The sequence below is a fragment of the Dasypus novemcinctus genome, chromosome 5 (assembly GCF_030445035.2).
Source record: "Dasypus novemcinctus isolate mDasNov1 chromosome 5, mDasNov1.1.hap2, whole genome shotgun sequence".
NCBI classification, from domain to species: Eukaryota; Metazoa; Chordata; class Mammalia; order Cingulata; family Dasypodidae; genus Dasypus; species Dasypus novemcinctus.
The window spans coordinates 22631756-22656332 of record NC_080677.1 but is presented as its reverse complement, the minus strand read 5'-3'; the positions used below and the strand labels follow the sequence as shown (position 1 = coordinate 22656332).

General features: G+C 45.6%; 1 protein-coding gene across 1 annotated transcript in view; it reads right to left on the bottom strand.

The window, feature by feature from the left end:
• Window positions 1-2051: 2051 nt before the first annotated feature.
• Window positions 2052-24577, bottom strand: part of AOAH (acyloxyacyl hydrolase) — a 216151-nt gene continuing 193625 nt past the window's right edge. The window contains exons 20-21 of the mRNA XM_058296776.2: window positions 18173-18249; window positions 2052-2432 (exon numbers count right to left, since the gene is read on the bottom strand). Coding sequence (XP_058152759.1) covers window positions 2304-2432; window positions 18173-18249 — 206 coding nt within the window. The 3' untranslated portion in view covers window positions 2052-2303. The remainder of the gene's footprint in view (window positions 2433-18172; window positions 18250-24577) is intronic.

Sequence of the window (24577 nt, the reverse complement as noted above, 5' to 3'; positions counted from 1 at the left end):
GTTGAAGTTGGAAGTCTTGGGCAGATTTGGAAGTCTGGGGGATTGTGCCCTTAAACTCGAAGTTTGGCCAACTCCAGGGACAGGGGAAGTGACCTAGGAAGGAGGAGCAAGGGAGAAAGGAGAGTGAGCCAGGGGAGGAGGAGCACCAGATATAAGAATGTGCTAAGGAGTTCACTGCTGTGAGCAAAGGTGGCCTGGTTCTGCCAGGATCCCCTGAAAAAGGCACAGAATAGCCCCCTGATCTGGCCTCTAAAAGGGGACGTTGGTACATTTACCCATTGGCCTCTGGTTTTTCATGGGATGTTAACTGTCCTGCACTTGTGGGCCATGCAAGTGAACTCCTGAAGGCAGAACATAGAAAGATGTGCTTGCCTGAGGTGGGACGCTGGTGGCACGAGGTGAGCCTGGGCTCACTCACAGACTACGTGTGAGTCTGGAGCTAGACAGTGAATCTGGGGCTGCAGTCAGAGGTGTGTGAGAAGTGGCACAGGTATGAGGCACCTGCTACAGATGGCGATTAGTGCAACATAGAATTATTGGAACTCCTGTGCTTATGTGTACACAAACCCAGGGCAGTACTACAAATAGAGGGTATTTTTTTTTTTTTTAAAGATTTATTTTTATTTATTTAATTCCCCTCCCCTCCCCCGGTTGTCTGTTTTCTGTATCTTTTTGCTGTGTCTTGTTTCTTTGTCCGCTTCTGCTGTCGTCAGCGGCACGGGAAGTGTGGGCGGCGCCATTCCTGGGTAGGCTGCTCCCTCCTTCACGCTGGGCCACGCTGGGCGGCTCTCCTTATGGGTGCACTCCTTGCGCATGGGGCTCCCCTACGCGGGGGACACCCCTGTGTGGCACGGCACTCCTTGCGTGCATCAGCACTGCGCATGGGCCAGCTCCACACAGGTCAAGGAGGCCCGGGGCTTGAACCGCGGACCTCCCATGTGGTAGACGGACGCCCTAACCACTGGGCCAAAGTCCGTTTCCCGAGGGTATTTTTTTTTGAGTGTGTTTTTAACAACTGATAAATTAGAAATTTGATGGAGGTTTTCCCGGTTTGACAACCATCCTAAAATTTTACATGGCTTTATCCATAGTGAGTTATACAGTTGGAAAAAAATCAGTTCTAAGCTATCAATAATAAGCAACAAATTTTATTTTTATATTCTTTATATAGAAATGACATCACAAAATCATTGTTATAGGAAGAGGTGATCATATTGGGCTGTCAGAGGATGTAAGAAAATCTTTGTAAAGGAAACAACTGTCATTTACTGGATTTTTGTAGGGCTTAAAGTACTTGCCAACTTTTAAAAATTTGCAATTGTTGGGGTTGCTTTTCCCATTTTAAATAAACATTCTAGTTTTGTATTTATAATTATGGATTATGTTTTCAAAGAGGGCCCCATGAAATCCAGAGCTGTCCCTGTTTGCTAGTCCACATCCTAGGAGAAGCCTCAGCTTCCTGGGCCAGCTTTAAAAACCTCACAACAGAGAGGGGATTGGACCCCCAGCACGCCAAGACCTGGGTTATGTTGCTGAACATCGCTGGGTTTTTAAATTTTTGTTTTAGAAGTCTCTTTTTAGAACCATTAGCTCTATTAAAAAGTGTAGAGGAGGCGGACTTGGCCCAGTGGTTAGGGCGTCCGTCTACCACATGGGAGGTCTGAGGTTCAAACCCCGGGCTTCCTTGACCCGTGTGCAGCTGGCCCATGCACAGTGCTGATGCGCACAAGGAGTGCCCTGCCACGCAGGGGTGTCCCCCACGTAGGGGAGCCCCACGCGCAAGGAGTGCGCCCCGTAAGGAGAGTCGCCCAGCATGAAAGAAAGTGCAGCCTGCCCAGAAATGGCGCCGCACATACGGAGAGCTGACACAACAAGATGATGCAACAAAAAAAAGAAACACAGATTCCCGATGCTGCTGATAAGGATAGAAGCAGTCACAGAGGAACACACAGTGAATGGACAGAGAGAGCAGACAGCTGGGTGTGGGGGAAGGGGAGAGAAATAAATTAAAAAAATAAATCTTAAAAAAAAAAGTATAGATAATCTCTTGCTTGGAATGGCCTGAACACACTTTATTAAAGGTTATGTGGGGGACAATGCAAGGAAGCCTGGGAAGGTGACGTCAGAAGCACGCAGACGCACGCTAAATGCTCCACTGAGTGAAGCATTTTGCGCAGATACGCTGCAGAGGGTTCTACAGGCCTGCGGCACAGCATCCCCAGAGCCACTGGATGATGGCATTGATGGGTTTCCCTGAGTTTCTGCCTCCCTGGGCTCCCCAGGAGGGTGTGTTTCTGTGGGGTTCAGTGGCCCCCTTGATCTCCAAACACCTGTTCAATCTGGGCGTTGAATGGGTTCTCCTTTCCAAGAATCTGGGGCCACTGGAGCGTCACCTTCTTCCAGAAGTGATCTGTGAACAGCAGCAAACCCACCTGCAAGAGAGAACCAAAGGAGGAGTAGAAAGGAAAGGCTAAACAGGTAAAGAACTTTCCAGTGAGGTTCCCTGTGGTAGAATAGGGACCTCCCACGACCCCCCTCCGTGCTGCCGCGTGATCCCCTTCCCTCAATGTGGGTGGGCCCTGGTGAAAGACTGTCCCTTCGTGATTACGTGACATGTCAGAAGACCCTGCCTTGCCAGCCCACTCACTGTAGACACTCTCCTTGCGGGCTTGATGGAAAGAGCAGACATGGTGGGAGGCCCAAGGGGCAAGGAGCCGAGGGCAGCCTGCAGGCAACAGCAAGAGGCCGGGGCCTGTCCTACAACCACAAGATAGTGAATTCTGCAGCAACCTGAGTGAGTTTAGAAGCAGCCCTTCCCTAGGTGAGGCTCCAGATGAGGACGTGGGTGGACACCTTTGCTTCAGTCTCGTGACCCATGAGCAGAGGACCCAGCTAAGTCAAGCTCAGATTCCTGTTACAGAAACTGAGGTGATGAATGGGCATTCATGTGTTCCTGAGTGTGATGGAGTTGAACTCAGATGTGATCTTTGTTCATAAGCCTCCCTGGCTACTTTTACCAGACCTGTGGTTGGTGCTGGGGTTTGGTGTATGCTCAGGGGACCTGAATCTCTGGACTGTCCATGTGATAGCCAGGCCCTGAGTCTCAGCAGACTTGCAACTCCCACACTCTGGTTTAATGAACTTACTCCAGCCAGCTAACAGGGAGGTGAAGAAGGTCAACCACCACACCAGGGAGTCAAGAGTACCTACAACTGCAAGCAGGAGAATTGCTTCCAGCATCCACGTTGAATCTAAGCCCCCTCTCGATAAAGAGGTGGAGTGGATATAACCATCCCAGGGTCCACAGGATGGAGGAATAGAGTATGGATTAGAGTGAACTTACTGGTACTCTATTCTGGAACTATTGTGATTAGTAATGGAAGAAAATGTAACATTAATGTGGAGAAAGTGGCCATGGTAGCTTCTGAGGTTAGGGAGAGGGAAGAGGAGATACGATGTGGGGGCATTTTCAGAACTTGGAGTTGTCCTGGGTGGTACTGCAGGGACAGATGCTGGACATTGTATGTCCTGCCACAGCCCACTGGGTGGACTGGCTGAGAGTGTAAACTACAATTTAAACCACTATCCATGTGGTGCAGCAGGGCTCCAAAATGTATTCACCAAATGCAATGAATGTGCCACGATGATGAAAGAGTTGTTGATGTGGGAGGAGTGGGGTAAGGGGGGTGGGGGATATATGGGGACCTCATATTTTTTTAATGTAACATTAAAAAAAAAATAAAAAAGAAAAAAAATGTATATTATGGGGGAACGGGGGTAGCTCAGTGGATGAGCACCTGCTTCCCATGTACGAGGTCCGGGTCTAATCCCTGGTACCTTCTAAAAAAAAAAGGCTTAAAAAATGCGTATTACATTAAACTGTGAAGTTTTTGATAATTGGTGAAGCAGTAATAGATAACTAATATACTTTCTCAGACGTATACTTTATCTGTGGACAGCTAACGTTTACTGCAGGTCTAGGATTGGGGTTTTGGAGATGGACAGGATGAGTCCTTCCTTCAAGAAGCATCCAGTCTCATGGGGTGGAGAAGACACACAAAGTGGCGCCCCCAACTCGAGAGGAAGGCTGTGATTGGGGTGCACCGAGATGGTAGGGGAAGAGGAGCCAGCTCTGTGGGGCGGTTGAAGGGACAGGTTCTCTCTGGAGAAGGTGATTGGCTGAGCTGGCCTTTGAAGGGGAACTTTGCCTGATGGATTGCGTGGGAAAGCAGGGCCCACAGCAGAGAACTCAGCATGTGTAAATGCCGGGAGGCTGGAGGGTGTGGCGAGGCTGGGAGCTGCTTACGGCACCGGGGAATGAGTGCGTGGAGAGGCCCTGAGCGAAGGGTGAGGCGGCCCCTGCTCTGCCTGAAGCCCAGCGGGCTAATGAGTGGCTCGTCCGACCTCGTGCCCCCGGCTGGCTCCACTGCTGTGTGTCAGGTTCCTCTTTATTCACCATGTTAGCAGGAGCCTTTCTTGGCAGTCCAATGCTCTGATTTGTCATTAACCTGTTTTTGATGAGGGGTCTTTTTGCTGTAGGAGATGCTCTCATTTAGCAAAGGGGGCCCAGCCAAGCAGTCGACCCTGGGAGGCTACAGCCCAACAGAGGTTTTCTTTTTCCTTTTTTTTTTGTCTTTATTTTTTTAATGTTACATTAAAAAACATGAGGTTCCCATATACCCCCCACCCCCCTCACCCCACTCCTTCCTCCATACCAACAACCTCCTCCATCATCATGAGACATTCATTGCACTTGGTGAATACATCTCTGAGCACCGCTGCACCTCATGGTCAATGGTCTACACCATAGCCCACACTCTCCCACAGTCCACCCAGTGGGCCATGGGAAGACACACAATGTCTGGTAACTGTTCCTGCAGCACCACCCAGGATACCTCCAAATCCTGAAAATGCCCCCACATCACATCACTTCCTCCCACTCCTTACCCCCAGCAGCCACCAAGGCCACTTTCTTCACACCAATGCCACATTTTCTTCGATTACTAATCACAATAGTTTATGAATAGAATATCAGTAAGTCCACTCTAATCCATACTCTATTCCTCCTTCCTGTGGACCCTGGAATGGTTGTGTCCACTCCACATCTATATCGAGAGGGGGCTTAGATTCCACATGGATGCTGGATGCAATTCTGCTTTCAGTTGTATGCACTCTTGGCTCCCTGGTGTGGTGGTTGACCTTCTTCACCTCCATGTTAGCTGAGTGGGGTAAGTCCAATAAACCAGAGTGTAGGAGTTGCAAGTCTGTTGAGGCTCAGGGCCTGGCTATCACATGGCCAGTCCAGAGAGTCAGGTCCCCTGGGTATACACTAAACCCCAGCGCCAACTACAGATTCGATAAAAGTAACAGGAGAGGCTTGTGAACAAAGACCACATCTGAGTCCAGCTCCATCATACAGAAACACAAACTCCAAAGTAGGGCCAACTGATGTGGCACTGAACTCCATCTGCCATGACCATAGAACCTGTGGGTCTCTGTAGCCCTCAGAAGAACCAATACCTGAGGTTGTATCTACTTTATCAGTCTCTAGGACTCTGCTGAGGTATGTATAAGGGCCACCCCTCTGATAAACTCCTGGCTCTTTTTGGAGACTCATAGCCATATAAACTCATTTGTCCTTTCCATTTCTCCCTTTTATTCAGGTCAAAAAGCATCTTTAACTCCTGGTATTATATGTAGACTGAGCTATTCTGCTGGTCTGAGCTGACCCTTTTATTCAAGATCATTTTTTAGTTACATCATCGGCTGGTACTTGGTAGTAATCCCTTGGCACCAGCGAGGCTCATCCCTGGGAGTCATGTCCCACGCTGGGGGGAAGGCAACACATTTACATGCTGAGTTTGGCTTCGAAACTGGCCACATTTGATCAACATGGAGGCTCTCAGGAGGTAACTCTTAGGCGCCCTGCAGCTCAAGGCCTTGTTCTTATTTCAGGTGCACAGGCTCACAAGCATAGTCATTAGTATCAAGGGCTCATTGTTGGACCTTCCTTCTTTTTTGGTCTTTGCCATTGCACTTGGGGGATTGTTGCTGTTCCTTTAGGGAATGTGAAAGTGCTCCCCTGGCTAGGAACTCAGCACTCCCTCAGCTGTTGTTTTTAATTGTAACCACTATGAAGCTATCCAAACATTTTTATGTATCCTGGATATATGCCCTGGAGAACTCCCTGCCAACCATGTGTCCCCTGTCAATAAGATCCCACACCAGTATTCCTCCCCTGCTATTGTTACACCTCTCTGTGATCCAAAACTTCTTAAAAAATGAAGCCCAATATATTGCCAGGTTCCATTAATAGTAAAATGGAATATAGCGATGAGTTTAAAGGTTAGATACAGAATACATATTAATTTAGAAAAATTAAGGTAAAAATAAATTGGGGTTGAAGGACAAATACTATGTGACCTCAATGATATGAAATAAGTAAACCAAGCTGCCTCAGAGAGCTAGAGACTGGATGATAGGCTTAAAGGAAATTGGGGGGTAGAGGAAGGATGTCAGCTGACACCTACATGGGTGAAATCTATGATAAGCTAGAGGTAAGTATTTGTATAGGGAAGGGATAAAATGGGGGCATAGGGATATCTTTGGGTGGGGCTTTGCAGGCTTGAGGGGGGCTAGGGATGGGAGGATGGGTAATATTGCCCAAAAAATTGAGGAGAGGGTGGGGAAACATATGAACATAGGAGATTGTCAGATATTTGGTTGAGAGTGTAATGCTGAGAAAACTTTTTCAAAAATATAATAAGGAAGGTTACCTGTTTAAGATGCTTAATGGGATAATCTGATGCAGGGAGTGTGTGAGTGCTCATTTTGCCATAGTGGGTTGTATCATTGGGTGGAGACCCATATAATGAGAGTGAAGGTGTACCCACATCCTGGGGAGGACTGATGTTCTCAAATAAAGGGAATTGTATCTCTCGAGAGAAATGGTGGCTCCCAATGTGTTAGGACAGTCGAGCATGTCAAGCCCTCAACATTGTTGCAAGTATCTCTGAACATGGCCCTTCAAGCAATGAAGATTGACTGTCACTGTGGGCCCTGAGGGGAGGGGGAAAGAGGTATTGAATAGATGGAATAAGTGTAACTGTGTGGGCAATAAAAGTGTTCCACAAGATTACGCAAGGGTGGATATAAGACATGTTAAATTACACCAGAAATGTATAGGGGCCGATAGGCTAAAATGTAAATCATAATGTAAAATGTAAGATAACTAAAAATTTAGAAAATTGTATAGTCTAAAACATAAACCAACAGAGGTTTTTAATGCTGAACGATGAGAGAAATGCGGGTGCCCCGAGGGGAACCACGTTGTTCAGGGAGGATGTGGGGGAATGTCCCCGACTCCATCCCAAAGCACAGGGCTGTCGTCCCCAAAGGGCAGTTTGTATTCACCATTTTACAAGGCAGGGCTGCCAGCTCCCTGTGGGATGTTGGCCGCCCTCTTCCACTCCCAGTTCTTTCATTTGTGAAATCAACGGATTGGAGAGAAAGATCTCTAAGCTCTTTCTGGGTCTAAATTGCATGTAGGTTTTTAGTAGTTGTTAGAAAAAACTAGAACTGATGGAGTCACTGCATTAAATAGTCCCAGTGTTTTCATTTGTTTCAGAGCCTCCCGAGTTGGAACACAAATTCCATCCACCCAACTACACGATCTTGACTATATTTGTGTGATGTGTAACACACACACTACACACACATGCACCAGACACACGACATACCACACACACCACACACACACACACCCTGCATACACAATGCACACACATACCACACAAACTCATACCACACATGTATATATACCACACTCATGCCCACCACACGTATACACATACACAACACACATACCACACAACACACATACACAGACACACTTGTTTGCATCTTGAGAGCAGGAGCAAGGCAGAGGCCATGTGTCAAGCTGGCAGATTTCCAGGAAGGCCCTGGTCCTCTCTCTCTTCACACACGAGGCAGTCAGTGTCTCAGGAGACCGGACTGGTCTTGTGGTTGTTTTTCCTGCCATTTCTCAACAAAGGAGGCTGCTGTCAGGTCTGTGGAAAATTACCGGTTCTTCTTCTTCGTCTTTTTTTTTTTTGCCTTTCAACTTTATACATTTAAGCTGTTTTCCCAACAATTATGTTGTTCCAAGGCATCTGTGATTATTTATTTCCCTATCTCAGTTAATAAGGGAGGAAAGAGGGTGAGGGTAAGGAAAGGAAAGTTAAAATGAGAGAGCTCAGATTTAAGCACGTGGTACCAATTTGGTTTGAAAGCAATTAGTTGGCTGTCACTCTAATGGAGATAAAAATATTTATGAGTGTGCATTGGGTCTGAAATGCACACTAATACTAAATAAGAGACTTATGATAAAAACCGACTATAATCAGTCTTTCATTTGACAAATATTTACTGAGCACCTCTTTTGGGCTTCTCCTCTGATGAAGCTCCTGTCGTAACCTCTGTGGACACCGCACAGGGCGACACACAGTGACCTTTTACTCTCAGTTCTCCAGGTTAGTTCTTGTTTCTTGAGCTGGACACATGTATCCTTTTGGGCTTCCCCATTCACAGTTTAAGCTATTAAAGCAATACCTATTCATTCTAGAGAAATTTTAAAAGAAAGTTAAGCAAAAAAGAGAAAAAGAATAAAAGTCATCTGTAATTACAATAGAGGTAGCTCTACTCAGTTGTAGAGCCTTCCTGACTTTATCTGTATCTACACATGCACACACACACACATATATGCATACTCATACACACATACATATATACACATACACATATACATACACATACGGTACACACAAAAAATGGATACCTCTGTAAAGATCATTTTATAATCTGCTTTTTTGAGATATAATTTGCATATAGCAAGATGATCTCTTATTGGGAAATAGTTTCCCGGAGGTTGACAAATGCATATAGTAGAGCAACCGCCCCCACATCTGTAATATGCTTTTATTTACTTAGCTCTATATAACAACATATTTTGGTGTCATTAAATGTAGATCCTGGAAAGCAGATCTGGCTGAACTGATAGAGCATCTGCCTACCACATGGGAGGTCTAGGGTTCAAACCCAGGGCCTCCTGACCCATGTGGTGAGCTGGCCCATGGGCAGTGCTGATGAATGTAAGGAGTGCCGTGCCACGCAGGGGTGTCCCCTGCGTAGGGGTGTGCCCCATAAGGAGAGACACCCTGTGCAAAAAAAGCGCAGCCTGCCCAGGAGTGGCACCGCACACACAGAGAGCTGACGCAGCAAGATGACACAACAAAAAGAGACACAGATTCCTGGTGTGGCTGACAAAAATGCAAGTGCACACAGAAGAACACACAGCAAATGGACACAGAGAGAAGACAATGCGGGGGGGTGGGGGGGGAAGGGGAGAGAAATAAAACAACAGCAACAATAACAAAAAAAAAAAAAACCAATGTATCCTGACTAACTTGGATGCCAATCAAGGTTAAAAAAAATTAAATGTAGATCAGCATCACTGTTTTTATTCAATGCATGATGTTCCATCAGATGCCACCCACTTGCCCTCTGTCCTCAGGTTGGAGGATGGAGACACCCCTCTCCCTCTGGACATGCAACATGGACAGCATGGGAGGGTTTCACACGCTAACCCCCTAAGCACACACATGGACGAAATCCAGGTCAGCAGAATGCTAGGGAATGGGGAGTTCTGGAGAAGTGGGAGCTTCTGGTTTAACTGAGTTAGGTCCTTCCTTGTTACTTCCTCTGTAGTTGAAAATCTTTCAGCATTTTCTTGCTGAACTGCATATAAATGGATTTAATTCAGGAAAACAAGGAAAGTTTCCTGCGTTCATCAAGTCAGTTTTGTGTTAACTAGCATGGTGTTTTGTTTAATTGTTTGTGATGGTTTGGAATTGTGTTGAGCCATCCTTCTACTGGCCATTGGTCACTGCTGCCACTGGCCTTCTTCAGAGGAGATGGGCACGAGCTGTGCTGATTCCTGGACATGCTCTGGACTTTGGTTTCTTGAAGTAAATCTCTGCTAGGAACTTACCTTGCTCTCCTTTGACTCTGTGCTAGGCCTCTTAGATTTTCTTTTATATAAATAGCTGAAAGTTTTTGCAAATTGTTTTTACTTTGCATTTCTTTCAGAACAATTTCAGTGCCTTCCTTTTTTTTCCACTAGGATTAGGACAGAAGCAGCATTATATTTCAGAGTTCAATGTGTCTATGAGGCCACCATTTTACTTAAAAAAAAAATTTTTTTCCCCAGCCACCCCCGAGATGGCTCCCTCATCTGTATACTCATTGTTTTTGCTCATTGTTTGTGCTCATTGTTTTTTTTCTCGTTGTCTGCTTGTTTTTTCCCTCATTGTCTGCTCATTGTTTTTGCTCAATGTCTGCTTGTTGTTTGCTCATTGTTTGTCTTCTTTAGGAGGCACTGGGAACCAAACCCAGGACCTCCAATGTGGGAGGAAGGTGCTCAACCCTTGAGCCACATCCACTCCCCCATTTTACTTTTAAGTCAACCTACACTTAATACATTTGGTTTTGAAGGCCAGATTGTTAGGACAGGGATTTTCTAAGTGTGGCCTGCAGACTCTGCACATCTATAGCAATGGGCAAGTTTATGGAAAGGACACCTCCTGGGTTCCTCTGCAAGCCACTGGATCAGATTATCTGAAGGTCAGGCCAGAGAATTCATATTTCTATTCACAATTGCCCCAGGCATTTCTGATGCACATTGTATTGTGCTTCAGAGATTTTTAAGATACTTATGCTAATAAACTTAGTTCTGGGAGGCCAACAGTAGTGGCTTTTAATGGGTTAGTATGTCAGCCCATTTCACATCTGGGGATTAGAGAAAAATAGCAATAATTCAAGGTTCTGCCTGGGGTTAAAATGAAGTCACTAGGCAACAAGGAAACTCCCTCATGGACTCAATTGCATGTATGCTCTAGCAGGGCCCTAGCTGCAGAGGGCAATCCCTACACGCTCATGAACTGGTCCAGAGAGAGGCCACATGGGAGTGCATCAACCCCAATTCTAGCAGGTGTGGCTCCTTCCTCTGTCCACATCTGCAGGTGGCCGTCCCTCCACCTCTGTAGGCTAGAGCCTCCTGCTGGAGCTCACCAGCACCCATGGGGTCATTGCCACCATACACCGCTGCTGCTACTCAGAAACCTTCATGGTGCCAAGACCACGTGGTGGTTCTTGGTGCAGGGAGAAGGCCTTGCACCTCTTTAAATTCTTATGGAAAGGGAAGTGGATTTGGCCCGACGGATAGGGCGTCCACCTACCACATAGAAGGTCCAGGGTTCAAGGGCAGGGCTTTCTGACCTGTGTGGTGAGCTGGCCCATGCGCAGTGCTGATGTGCACAAGGAGTACTGTGCCACACAGGGGTGTCCCCCATGTTGGGGAGCCCCCCACACAAGGAGTGCGCCCCCTAAGGAGAGCCACCCAGCGTGAAAAAGCGCAGCCTGCCCAGGAGTGGCGCCGCACACACGGAGAGCTGATGCAGCAAGATGATGCAACCAAAAGAGACACAGATTCCCAGTGCCACTGACAAGAATAAAAACAGACACAGAAGAACCACAGTGAATGGACACAGAGAGGAGACAAGGGGGTAGTGGGGAGGGGAAGGGGAGAGAAATAAATAAAAATAAATCTTAAAAAAAAGATTCTTATGGAAGGAACAACAAAGCAGGTTGGCTTAGTATCCTATTGTCTTACATGAATTTTTGGTGACACAGCTCTTTCAGGTTTTTTACGTGCAGCCCCTTCTACTCCCAGGCCTAGGGCAGGAGTCTGTGGGGGAAATGGGAGGTGGAGTGGTTGCTGAGATTTTTTTGACCAAGTGACAGCTATTCTATGACTTTCGGAATTGAGTCAAGCTTCTTTGCTTAACTGTGTTTTTATTTATGATGAGTTCTTTCCCAGGAGGGTCCCCAGTCCTCCAAGCAAATGCGCTTAGGTCAGGTCTATCCCACAAGTTCAAGTTCCTGACACACACCAGAACATGAGGGATCCCAACAGTGGGCAAGCTAGAGAGAACCTGGGATTCTACATGCTCCCACTTCATAGACTAATGGCTTTGGTAAAACAATCATAAAGCCAAATACTGAAACAGTAACTACCTTTTTGTAGTATTTAAAAGAACGAATGCAGTTCAGAGCCAGTTATATAGATTTCACCAAAACTTATAATGGCTTGATTCCTTTAAAGTAGAACTCTCACTAAATTTAACTCTGAGATTCTCTCAGATCAAAAAAAAGAATCAATTCTGAATTTTCTTTGTCTTGCAGCCAAAGAGCTTCCAGGCGATCCTGGTTAGATCTGGCTAAATTTGGTCCCACTTAATTTTAAATCTATACATTTAAAACATGACAGAGGTATAATTTATATTTAAACACCTTAGGTATAAGGAAAAATGTAAATTCCTGGCCCCATCCCCTATATACTGACCCATTGGGATCAGGACCAAAAGCACTATTCAGGTATGAAGCAAATTAAATCAATGCGGTCCTTTATCCCAGGCAGGGCCAGGCTGAGGTGACTGCCTGTGAAGAGTTGTTTGAAGGTTTTCAGACACCCGAATACCATCCCTCATCTTCTCCACTGCCAGCATAACTTCCTTTTATGAGCAACTCAAGTCTGCCCAGTGCTGTTGGTTCCCAAGGGTTTACGAATTGAAACACATAGAGACATAGAGGCTTTAAACTTATCTGAAACAAATTCACAGATTATCTATACTATTTCTGTCTCCAGCAGTGAACACGGTCAGGGCTAAAGAGAAAGCAAGTGGGCGGAGGTCACAGAAAATTCAATGCTCACAGAAAGGGTTTTAATGGGGTGGTTTGGAGGGGCTACCAGAATGACAGGAGGAGAAGAGGGCGTTTTGGCCAAAAGAATGGCTTGGGTGAAGCTTCTAAGGCAGGAGGTGTCAGGGATGTTTAGACAGATGGTCCAGGAGTAGCCAAGGAAACTAGGCTTGATGTGTCTGCGGATTTTTCAACACTTTCTGCTTCACTGTTGTTTGATTTTAGACCCAGAGATTTTCAAGTGACTCTTCAGATGCTTAATTTGGCAGAGAAATTTAAAAGAGAGTGTTGAGGGAAACGGACTTTGGCCCAGTGGTTAGGGTGTCCGTCTACCACATGGGAGGCCCGCGGTTCAAGCCCCGGGCCTCCTTCACCCATGTGGAGCTGGCCCATGCGCAGTGCTGATGCGCGCAAGGAGTGCCGCGTCACGCAAGGGTGTCCCCCGTGTAGGGGAGCCCCACGCGCAAGGAGTGCACCCATGAGGAAAGCCGCCCAGCGCGAAGGAGGGAGCAGCCTGCTGAGGAATGGCACCGCCCACACTTCCCGTGCTGCTCAGCGGACAAAGAAACAAGAAACAAGACGCAGCAAAAAGACACAGAAAACAGACAACCGGGGGAGGGGAGGGGAATTAAAATTAAAAAAAAAAAAAAAAAAAAGATGCATTGGGAGAAAAGGACCCACTTTAAAAAAAAAAAAAATAAAAGAGAGTGTTGAGAAAGGTAGAATTTCTGCGTCTTCCACATGTCACAAATCAGGATCTTGGGTCTTTGCAATCCTGTTTCTTTACCAAGTCAAACTTTCTTCTCTTTGGCTCAGCAGTTTGATGGCTACTCCAATCTCTGTTGAACCTGCTCTTACCTAAGGCCACTAATCATCTCTAGGTTCACCATTCAGTGAGCCCATCTGTGGCAGGCAGCTTCTAAGACAATTCTCAATGATCCCTGCTTTCTAGTAGTCACACCTTGTGTAATTCCTCTCCTTTGAGTGTGGATGGGAACTGTGCTTTGCTTCTAACCTGCAGAATATGGAGAAGGTGATGGGATGCCACTCCCCTGATTAGGTTACATGAAATTGTGACTTCCATCCTGCTAGCAGACTCTCTATGTTGCCTTGCACATGTTGATTAAATAAGCTACCATGCTGGACAACTACACATGGCATGGGACCAGAGGCAGTCTCCGGTCCACAGCCAATGAGCAACTGAGGCCCTCAGTCCGATAGTCCTCAAGGAAATAAATTACTCCAACAAACATGTGAGCTTGGCAGAAGGTCCTTCCCCAGGCAAGCCTCCAGATGAGTCCCCAGCCCTGGGAGATACCTTCGTTGTGGCCTTGTTGGAGATGCACAGAGACTGAGAGATAATAAATGTGTGTTGTTTTAAGTAATTTGTTAAAGAGCACCAGATAACTAAAATATCCTCTCAGTCTTAATCCTCTTTGATCTGTATTTTCCTTCACAATTTGACCCTCTGGGTCAATCTCAACCCTCTAAGTGTCTCCTGCTCTCAGATATAAGCTGGTAACTCCCAACCTGAGTTTCCAGACCAGACCACTCTTTGGATATCAGAATCTATAAAGTGTATCCAATCATCCATCAAGATCATTGCATCAAGTCCAGCATTATAACCTTCTTCTTCCCCCCTTATAGAAGAAAGTCTAATTCTGCATTTTGGGAATGGGATGAAAAGGGTAAAGCAGTTGTCAGCATGTATATTGGGAATTTTTCTATGCTTGTTTATTTTCCATTAAAACATAAGCAGAGAGTTCAGATGGTAAGTATGATTTGGCTCAAAAATGATCATGTAGCAATCATAAATTTGAGCTGGTCAGTATAACCCTTGTTTATATTTATTAACCTTGTCTCCCTAAGAAAATTAGAACAGTTGAACCAATAGTAGTTAGACCTTCCCCATCCTTTACCTAGCTTTTAAGAAGAAATAGGTCAATAAGAGATAAGTCCTCTCTCCCCTTGGTGGTGCGGGGTCCATACCAGCTGGTTTTGCTCAGATGTCAGGAACTGGAGAAGGGCAGTAGGAGGCATTTCAGAAAGGTCTGCATATGCTCCTTTGTTTGACATTGCATCCATGCCATATGGATGATGTCCCAAGACCCTGACCCGTTCATCTGGCTCTTTCAAGATGGAAAAGATGTGGACTCCAAGAGTTGCCCCATGGTCCAGGAAGATCCATTAACACTGAATCTACTGGAAGACACATTGTCTGGAGGGGGCATGCAGGGGTACCTGAGAGGCAGTGTTCGACAGCTTCAGGTGCAAATCTATGCCAACTGGTGTTCACACCTGTATTTCTAGCTCCCTTTCCTGACCTCTAAACCTGTATATAGCTACCTAAAGGACATCTCCACTTGGACATCTTGTAGGCACCTGAAATCCAACATGTATCAAACTTCTTTCCAAATCAGCCCTTCCCTCTCTGTTTCTTATCTCATTGGAACATGGAAACGTCTCTCCATTTTCTCAAGTCATGTACGAAGTGCCATGCTTATGTCTCACCTCCACATGCAGTAAACGACCATGTTCTGTTGACTCAGTTATCTTAATCTCTCCAACACAGAACTTTCTCTTTATCTCCACCTTCCTCACACTTTCGTTCAGGCTGCCACCATCGGACATCCATCACACATTACCCAACCGTCTCCCAAACCAGGCTCCCTCTTTCTGTACTTGCCCTTCACCAAACCAGTCCCCACACTGCTACCCACAGGTGTCTTTTTAAAACACTCATCTGAATACATTTGTTCCTTGCTCAAAAGCCTCCAATTGTTCTTCATTCCCAAAAGGAAGAAGTCCAGACCATTCAGACCTCATATGATCTGGCCCCGGAATACTTCTCCAGATTCCTCCCTTTCAACTCTCCTTTCTAACTCTATGCTCCATTTCTACTGAAGCATTTTCATTTCCTCCAGTGTGCCATGCTTTCTTTCATATTCTGGCCTTTCCTCATGCAGTATCCCTTACAAAAAATGCTTTCTGAAACACCCTACCCTTTTCCCTTCACTCAACTAGTTCCTGGTCTTAGTTCTGATGCCATCTCCTCTGGAAAACCTTTTCTAACACCCCTCTCCCCCATTCCTTGTCCACATGTGCTCCCACAGCTTCTGTGCTGTCACAGTTTGAGCATTCCAGACTTTTTATTTAATTGTCTGTTTGTCATCCTCCCATTCTATACACTAGTCTCCTTAAAGGGCAGTGGTGGGTTCTTCTTCTTTTTGAATCCTCACTGTGTCTGACATTTGGTAAGCTCTCAGTAAATATTTTTGGATGGCAACTTGCCGATCCGGACTTTTTATCTCAATATGCATGATAACTGGCAGGCTGTAGGCATGCCTATACGTTGTTGCCCACTTTATCACCTGTTCTCGGCAAGTGAATGAATCTCAGGAATAACAGAAGATTAGGGCACATATTGATCTTCACTTTTTGACTATGATCTCAATATTCAGAGTGCTTGAGTGCAAAATAGAACCCCAATTTGCTAGAACTTACACCCTAATATTATTTTAAGAGCCAGGGAGAGAATGGTGTTTTGATACACCAGACGGGGCTGCCGTTGACCCTCTTTTTTTCTTTATCCCCTCTCCCCCGTGACATTTTCCATGCTGTCTGCTCTCTACGCTCATTTGCTGTGTGTTCTTCTGGGTCTGTATTTATTTTATTTCCCCTTCCCCGTTGTGACTTGCTTGCTGTCTGCTCTCTGTGTCCATTCGCTGAGCGCTCTTTTGTATTTTTTTGCTTCTCTCCCTTTTTTTGTTGTTGTGTCACCTTGCTGAGTCAGATCTCTGCGGTGCCCATGGGCCAGGAGGCTCTCTGCAGCTTGCGGGCAAGCCTGCCTTCACAAGGAGGTCCCGGGACGCAAACCCAGGGCCTCCCATATGGTAGACGGGAGCCCACCTGACTGAGCCACAGCCACTTCCTGACCCTCCTCTTTTTAATATATTCCTAATTGCTTCCTTTCTTCCTATCTCTGTGTCCCCATTCCCTACCTCATCAGAAGGGTAAGATTCTCTTATATGCAGAGACTTTCCTTTAATTGCCACCAGCCAGCAAAGGCCTTTTAGAGGACAAGAACTACTGTTATTGCCAGAAAGAATGGGATCACCTTAACTCTCCTGAAAGCAAGCATAAGACATCAATTTTTTTTTGCAGGGGGAGCCAAATCTTAATATTTAACCACCGATCATTCTCTTTGGTCAACTCATCCAATTGATACTCAAGAAGGTTAGGTATTTGGAGGTGCACTGCCCTACCAGACTTGTTGTTGTTATTCATACAGTGAGATGGGCATTTAATACCCTCTTCAAAACTTCCCAGCACTTGTGAAATGCCTCTGTTTATTCCTCCGTTGATAGAGTGGCATTACGTTTTTGAGGCTGTTTTAGCCCTGGCCATGGGGACTCACTGAGCTTAGATGGCGGGGGAAGGTGGGTGGGCTGCCCATTCATTCAGGGTCCTGAGAGGACGACAAACCCCTCACGGCCTGGCTGACCATCGAGACCCAGGCCCCGGGAAGGCATCCCAGAGTGTTGTCAGCTATGTCCACTGGAGCCACTGCCACACCACCCTTGGGTCAGTAAGATGGAGTTTTGGAAGACTGCCTGAGGGTAAATGACCCATCTATGCCTGTGGATGACCAATTTTCAAACTTTTAGAAGTGGCAGAATTCTCCTCTCTCCGTCCACCACTTTTTCTTTTTTAATAAAGAAACGCCATGAGCAAGCCTAGTCTACATCACACATAAAAGTAGAGCTTCCCTGCCTGAAGCTGGGGTGATGGGGATGGGGCCTTGGGAGCCAGAGCAGAGATTCTTGCCCTCCAGCTCCCTTTGCTTTGTGCAGAGGCCCTCAGAGAGCTCCTTGACAAATTGCCCTTTGGAATCCTAGATGAGAAACACACTGACTGCAGGCCATTGTTCTCTTCTACAGGGGCCTTTCTAGGAAGTTCTGCAGAAGAACTTCTCCTACGTCTTATTCCCAGGAATCCTTGTGTTTTTAATTTTTTTTTCACGGATACTTGATTTTGTCTTTTCTGGAGCTTATGACTTAAGCCCCTCTTTGCATGACCTGCTAGAGAGCACAGAGCTGATTTTGTAGGCCACCTCAAGCAATTTCTCAGGACTTCCCCACACACATTTTATGGACAGTAGAAATTAAGCCCAACAATTTTTCTACATTGTTTTCCTTTTGCCCTGTTGGTACTTTACGTTCACTTAACTTTCTATCTTACATTTTTGTGTAAATTTCCTCAAATCCTTTCAGGAACAAAACATGTGATTGAATGACTACCTTCAAAAATAACCAAGCACAAAGTCCTTCAGGAGCCGTCCCGGGACTGCGATTACCTCGTTAGGGTGGAATCCGTCGACGGGTTCGATGAGCTGCCAGGGCTGTCCCCCTCTCCTCTTCCACTCCTCTGTGACTGTGGGACACACGGGCAGAGGTTACAGACTCGCTTTCGAGAACAAGCACCAGGAGAAAAGGTTGTCAAAGTTGCTATAGCTGCCTCTGGGCTGCTAACTTGGGTCAAGGGTTTTGTGAGCAGAAAGGATCTTCCCACTGGGTGATTTTTTTTTTTTTTTTTAATTTTTCTAACTCAGGAAGTCTGAATGGGTGAGAGCGTTGGATGGATGTGGTATAGTTCGTGGGGAGGGCAGAGGGGAGAGATGAGCTCTAAAATATTCAACACCAATTTAAGTCCATCTCATTTTTCAGACGCGCAATAGGACAGTGTTGCAGGAGCAGGAGAGGAAAGTTGAACATTTTGTTACCATCTCCTTTCCTGGGCTGCCATCTCCAGACACTGCCTGCGTGTGTCAAGTAATCACCGTTAAAAATCATACAGTATGTTGGAAAAATTATATAATTACATAAAATTATCTCAACATCACGCTTAGAGAGGGAATGGCTGCAGGGAAAATATTATGAACCCAAAGTGATGAAAAGCAATAAAACTGTCCTTCAGCCCTGGTACGAGACCAAGAATAGTGGCTGCTCCAGGGCAACAGCACAATTAAGTCTGCGTTGTAATATAATACAGTCAATAAGAACTCCTCCAGGGAATTGCAAGTCCCCGGAGAGGAAAATCTGAGGCTGCTACTTCACACATTGTCCACCCCTTCACTTCCCCTTGTCCAGTGCACCCCAGTTCTTTTTGCCCCATAGTAAACTCAAGGGCAGAGATTGTTCTTTGTTTCTCCCCATCTCACATCAAGGGAAAGAATGGAAATTCTATGAGAGACTTTCGACAAGAGAGGCTGGACTTTCTCAGGGCTCGATCAATATTATACAACTCTTGACATTCGTCCTGATAGGCCACCACCTAGCCGGGTGGACTGCCACCTTGACATTGGTTCTAGCAGGCTACCACCTCTTACTACTCACTCCCTGTCTCCAGAGGGCTGCAGATAATGCTGCCCTTCTCAGAGCTCAGGAAAAAAATCATGCTGGTGGCTTAGATCCCTGCAGAGTGAATCACCAGTCCCCATTAGCTTATTTCCTGGCAGAATTGCTGCCACCGAGCCACACTATTATATCATGCTTCTGGGTTTTATTGGAGATTGTTAGTAGAAGCAGCCACTGGAAATTGACCTTTGCACTTCTTATAAACTCGAATTGAGGACGCTGTGTACTGTGTCAGGTGGTATCCCTCACAGAGAAATTATGTATGCTGGTCGACAATGTATCTCTGAAGAAATGGTGAGCTTCTGCCCTTCTGATAGGAAGCTCAGAGCTGCGCTGAATGCTTAAACTCTTATGAGGAATTTGTTCGGCCAAAGCAGCTGGCAGCTCTGAACAGTTTCTTTCTTGCCCTTAGCAGGTATACCCTGTAAAAGGCACCTGGCTCTGTTTTCAGTTTGCCGGGCCTGTTCTATTTGTTTTTTTCAGCCATGCCAGCCCTTCCCCTCCTATGCCTGGCTCACCTGCCCTTCTTTTTTTCTTTAAAGATTTATTTATTTATTTCTCTCCCCCCCTCACCCCGGTTGTCTGTTCTCTGTGTCTATTTGCTGCATCTTCTTTGTCTGCTTCTGTTGTTGTCAGCGGCATGGGAATCTGTGTTTCTTTTTGTTGCGTCATCTTGTTGTGTCGGCTCTCTGTGTGGGCGGTGCCATTCCTGGGCAGGCTGCACTTTCTTTCACGCTGGGCCGCTGTCCTTATGGGGAGCACTCCTTGCACGTGGGGCTCCCCTACATGGGGGACACCCCTGCGTGGCAGGGCACTCCTTGCGCGCATCAGCACTGCGCATGGGTCAGCTCCAGATGGGTCAAGGAGGCCCGGGGTTTGAACCGCAGACCTCCCATGTGGTAGGCGGATGCCCTAACCACTGGGCCAAGTCTGCCGCCATCACCTGCCCTTCTTGTTTCAGAGTCTTTGTTCTACCATTTGCCTGAGAGGTATTTGACCAGTTTCTGTCTTTGTTTGGGATTGTGTTTTTCTATATTCTAACTTAACTTTATGATAAGCCTCTATCTGAGCCACCTCCAATCTAAACTTCCAAAAGCTACTCTCTGTTGAGAACTGGGCATTTGGAAGGGTTTCTGCAAATGCAGAGCCCATGCCATGTTCTTTCATGATATTTGCCTCTTCTCTACCTTTCTCTCCCACAGGGGTCTCTAGTAAAAAATCAACAATGATGGGAAAAGACATCGGCCTCCCAATGCCCCTCTTCAACTTTGGAGGGACACCCCTTCCATTCTAGCCTTAACTTCACGAAAGGGCTCAATGCAGCGCCCCCCCCAGATGGCTCCCTCATCTGTTTGTTCCTTCTTTTTGTTTGTTGTTTGCACTCGTCTGTTTGTTGTTTTGCTCTTTTTTTTTTTTTTTTGCTTGTTGTCTGTTTTTTTTGTTTGCTTTTTTCTTTAGGCGGCACCGGGAACCAAACCCTAGACCTCCAATGTGGGAGGCGGGCACACAACTGCTCGAGCTGCATCCATTCCCTGCTTGTTTTTTATTTTAAGATTTATTTTATTATTTAACCTCCCTCACCCCCTGCCATCTGCTCTGCCTGTCTGCACTCTGTGTCCATTTGCTGTGCGTTCTTCTGTGTCTGCTTATCTTCTCTTCTCATCTTCTCTTTAGGAAGAACTGGAAGCTGATCCTGGGACCTCTGACGTGGGAGAGAGGTACCCAATGGCTTGAGCCACCTCAGCCCCCTGGTTTGTTGTGTCTCCCCTTGTCTTTCCTCTGTGTCTCTTTTTCGTTGTGTCATCTTGTTGCATCACTTTGTGGTGTGGGCCAGCTCTCAGGCCAGCTTCGCCTTCACCAGGAGGCCCTGGGAACTGAACCCAGGACCCCCCATATGGTAGATGGGAGCCCAGTCGCTTGAGCCACATCCATTTCCCTGCTTGTTTGTTTTTTGCTCATTGTCTGCTCATTATTGTTTTCCCATTGTCTGTCTGTTTTTTTGGGAGGCACTTAGCACTGAACCCAGGACCTCCCATGTGGGAGGTGGGTGCTCAACTGCTCGAGCCACATCCGATCCTCCTCAATGCACTTTTCGTCCTTTCCTCCACCTCTTCCTCTAGTTTTAGCTTGGTTTCATCTTATGCTGTATAGATGTTAAAAACAGAAAGAAAAAAACGTGAAAGATAATTCCAACAGAGTTCTAAGCAATGCCAGGTAATACTAACAGACTAATTGGAATTCAGCCTAATCAAGAACTCAGACCAGAGGCAGGTGAAAAGTTGAGACGAACTGGGTGAACGTGACAGAAGGCAGAGGCCTGGTGTATTAGGTGGACATATGCTATACCATATATCTGTTCCAGACCCGCAGGCATCCTCTGGTGCAGCATGGGTGGGAAGCCTCTTATAACAATTGTCAACTCTCCATGTTTACAGAGAAGGTTGAGTGACAGGCTGAATATGAACCTGTGCCTTCAGTGGCCAAGAAAAAAATCCAGAAAGAACTACAGTGATCAGCAAACCTGGAAAATCCAGAGTGGACAGCAAAGTCAAGCCTATTAAGGAGTCAGAGTTTAAGCCAATGTTTACCAGGATCCTGACTGAAAAGGTCTTATTTGCTTGTAGATAAGTTTCCCCTAGCATGATTCAACGCTGGCACCCAGGCTTAAGGTTATTCTAGGCCATTTCTATTTGAGTGGATTTTTATGTTCCTGACTACCAACCTAAAAATTATGGCCTTTAGAGAAATCTAGAAGTGATGATAGATATTGTATCTCATGGAACAAATAGGCATAGTTCATCACGAGAAGTTTTTCAAAATGAGAAGGGAAGGCCTTTTCATTCTCTTCCCCTTGAAGGCTTAGGTAACCTCATGGTTGTAGGGACTGTAAAAGGAAAACTCAGGAACAAAAGCATAATGAAAGAGGTATTTACTCGTCAGGTTTTGCCAGGGTGGACTGCTCCCTGCAGCTCTCCATTGGTACGCCATACAAGGGAATCCAGCCTTTAGAAGAATTGGCTTGCCTTATTAAATAACACAATAGATATTATCAGAAAACGCCACAACATTTCCCTGGCTACAGTTAGTCAATTCATGGAAGAAAATATCAGTGTCTCACATGATTATTGTCTCCGGGAGGGTCATTGTTCATATGTAGACATCGGGATTCTAAAACTTGTAGATGGAGCCAGCAACGTGTAGGTAAGTCTTCAAGGTTTTATCTGTATGGTGATGAGTGCTAGACAGAGTGACCCCTCTTTGTTTGTTTATCTCAGGGTGAAATTTTTCTTTCTCAAAATTCATGCAATTTCTTCCCTGATTTATATTAGAGTGGATGGTTTAAAAGCAAGAATAGAATGATAAGGATAGTATCCTTCCTTCTTGGGATCATAATTCAAAATCAGTACTGAATTCCTGCTTGTCAGTCAGAAGATCTGAATTAAACTTCTTGAATGGTCATGAATAATGTGTCGGATTTAGTGTGTAACTTATTTTCTTCATCTGTAAAGTCAAAGAATCTCTTTCAGCGACAATTTTTTTCCACAGATGCAATAAAACCACGGAAGAATATTAATAAAACCCTGGGTAGCTCTTTGATGAATAACAACACTAGCAGATACTTAAATATATATAAATATGCTCTCTGGTTAGCACCATGAAGTCATCGGCTATTTTTACAAACATACACTTAGAGGGAATAAAGAACCAGGTTTATTCCGATTGAGTTGTCTTGGAAGCTGAGGGCAGCTGGTGGGAGATGTAAGCCGTGCATGTAAAAATGGTCTTGCCGGCCAAATGGCATTTTCCTTCCTCTGCCTTGGAGGTGTGGTGGAGAGGAAGAAAGAGGACATCACCTGTGCAAGCTGGCATTTCCTGAAGGGAGGATAAACTCCTACCTCTGTTCAGTTCCTAACCAGTTGGCGAATGAGTCAGCAAGAGACAGAAAGAGCCTTTGGAGATGAGCAATCTTCTTTCCATGCTGGACAGATGCAGTCAGAGCTGAGAATGTATAGGTTAGTGCCTACCCTCAAGGGCCTGGGATATTCCACTGCTCTTTGTTCTGTCAGGGGGATGTGAACTTGTAAATCTGAGTATCTTGAAAAGGGATGTAATAGTCAGTGCAAATATAGTACCGGAATGAGCTGAGAAATGTTTATGTGACTATGAAGACTGCAGGTTGAGTAAATCACTCCACAGGGTTGTTATTTCTGATAAAAGGAGACAGTAGCAATAACGAGATGAATTTCTACCATATCTTCCCCTAAGGAACTCAAAATAATTCACAGGCACGATTGGTGATAGGAAGTCGGTTGGACATTGAAAGAGAATAAGCAATTTTCATCCGTTACGAGGCTTGGAAGAATGTAGTGTGTGCTTTACATGCATTGCTGATGGTGGTGGTGGGAGGAAGCTAGCTAACAGTTACTGAGTCCTACCATGTGCCAGGCACTGTTCCAAGTGCTTTACAAGCTTGGTCTCACCTAATCCATGCATCAAATCACCATTTCCTTTGCCTCTGCTCTCCCTCCCACTGCATCTGTGCATCTTCCCATGTAGAGTGCCCCACTAGCTTCACAGCATGGAGAGGTGAAGGTCCTTTAAAAAGCTACATTTTTAAATTAAAAAAATTTTTTAGGAGGTACCAGGTATTGAACCCAGGACCTTATCTGTGGGAAGCAGGTGCTCAACCACTGAGCTACGTCTGCTCCCCAAAGAAAGTTGGTTTTTTCATTTTTTGTTTTCTTTTCAGGAAATACCGGAGATCAAACCTGGGACCTTATATATGGGAGGCAGACACTCAACCACTTGAGCTATATCCATTCCCAAATTAATTTTTAATAAATGCCAGGAAACTACAAAATCTTTGGAAATACCTTGAACTGTTGATGAGATTTGCCAAACTAGGGGAGATACCTGAGAGCTTTCGCGATAAGCTGACTGCTGGCAGGTTGACTAGGTGTTCAGTTCAGCCGAAGTGAACTTGGTGCTTTTGCTGAGCTTATTGTTGCTGTCATGACAAGAAAGGACTGATGAGGCTGCTTCCAAGCATGTTATGTCACAATGCAATGCTGGCTAGTATTGGGTCAAGGATGAAGCTCTCTGAAGATAAGGGCTGTATCTACTTTGTTGAAACTATATTCCCAGCATCCACACAACTCCTGGTATCTTGTAGGACTCAGTCAAAATCTGATAAGTAATTGACCAAGCTCTCAATCTTGGAGCTTTATGGAGCCCTCGTCCTTAAACTTTAATGTGCATATGGATCACCTGGTGATTGCATTAAATGTAGATTCTGATTTAGGTAAGTCTGGAATGGGGCTGGGATTCTGCATTTTTAACTAGTT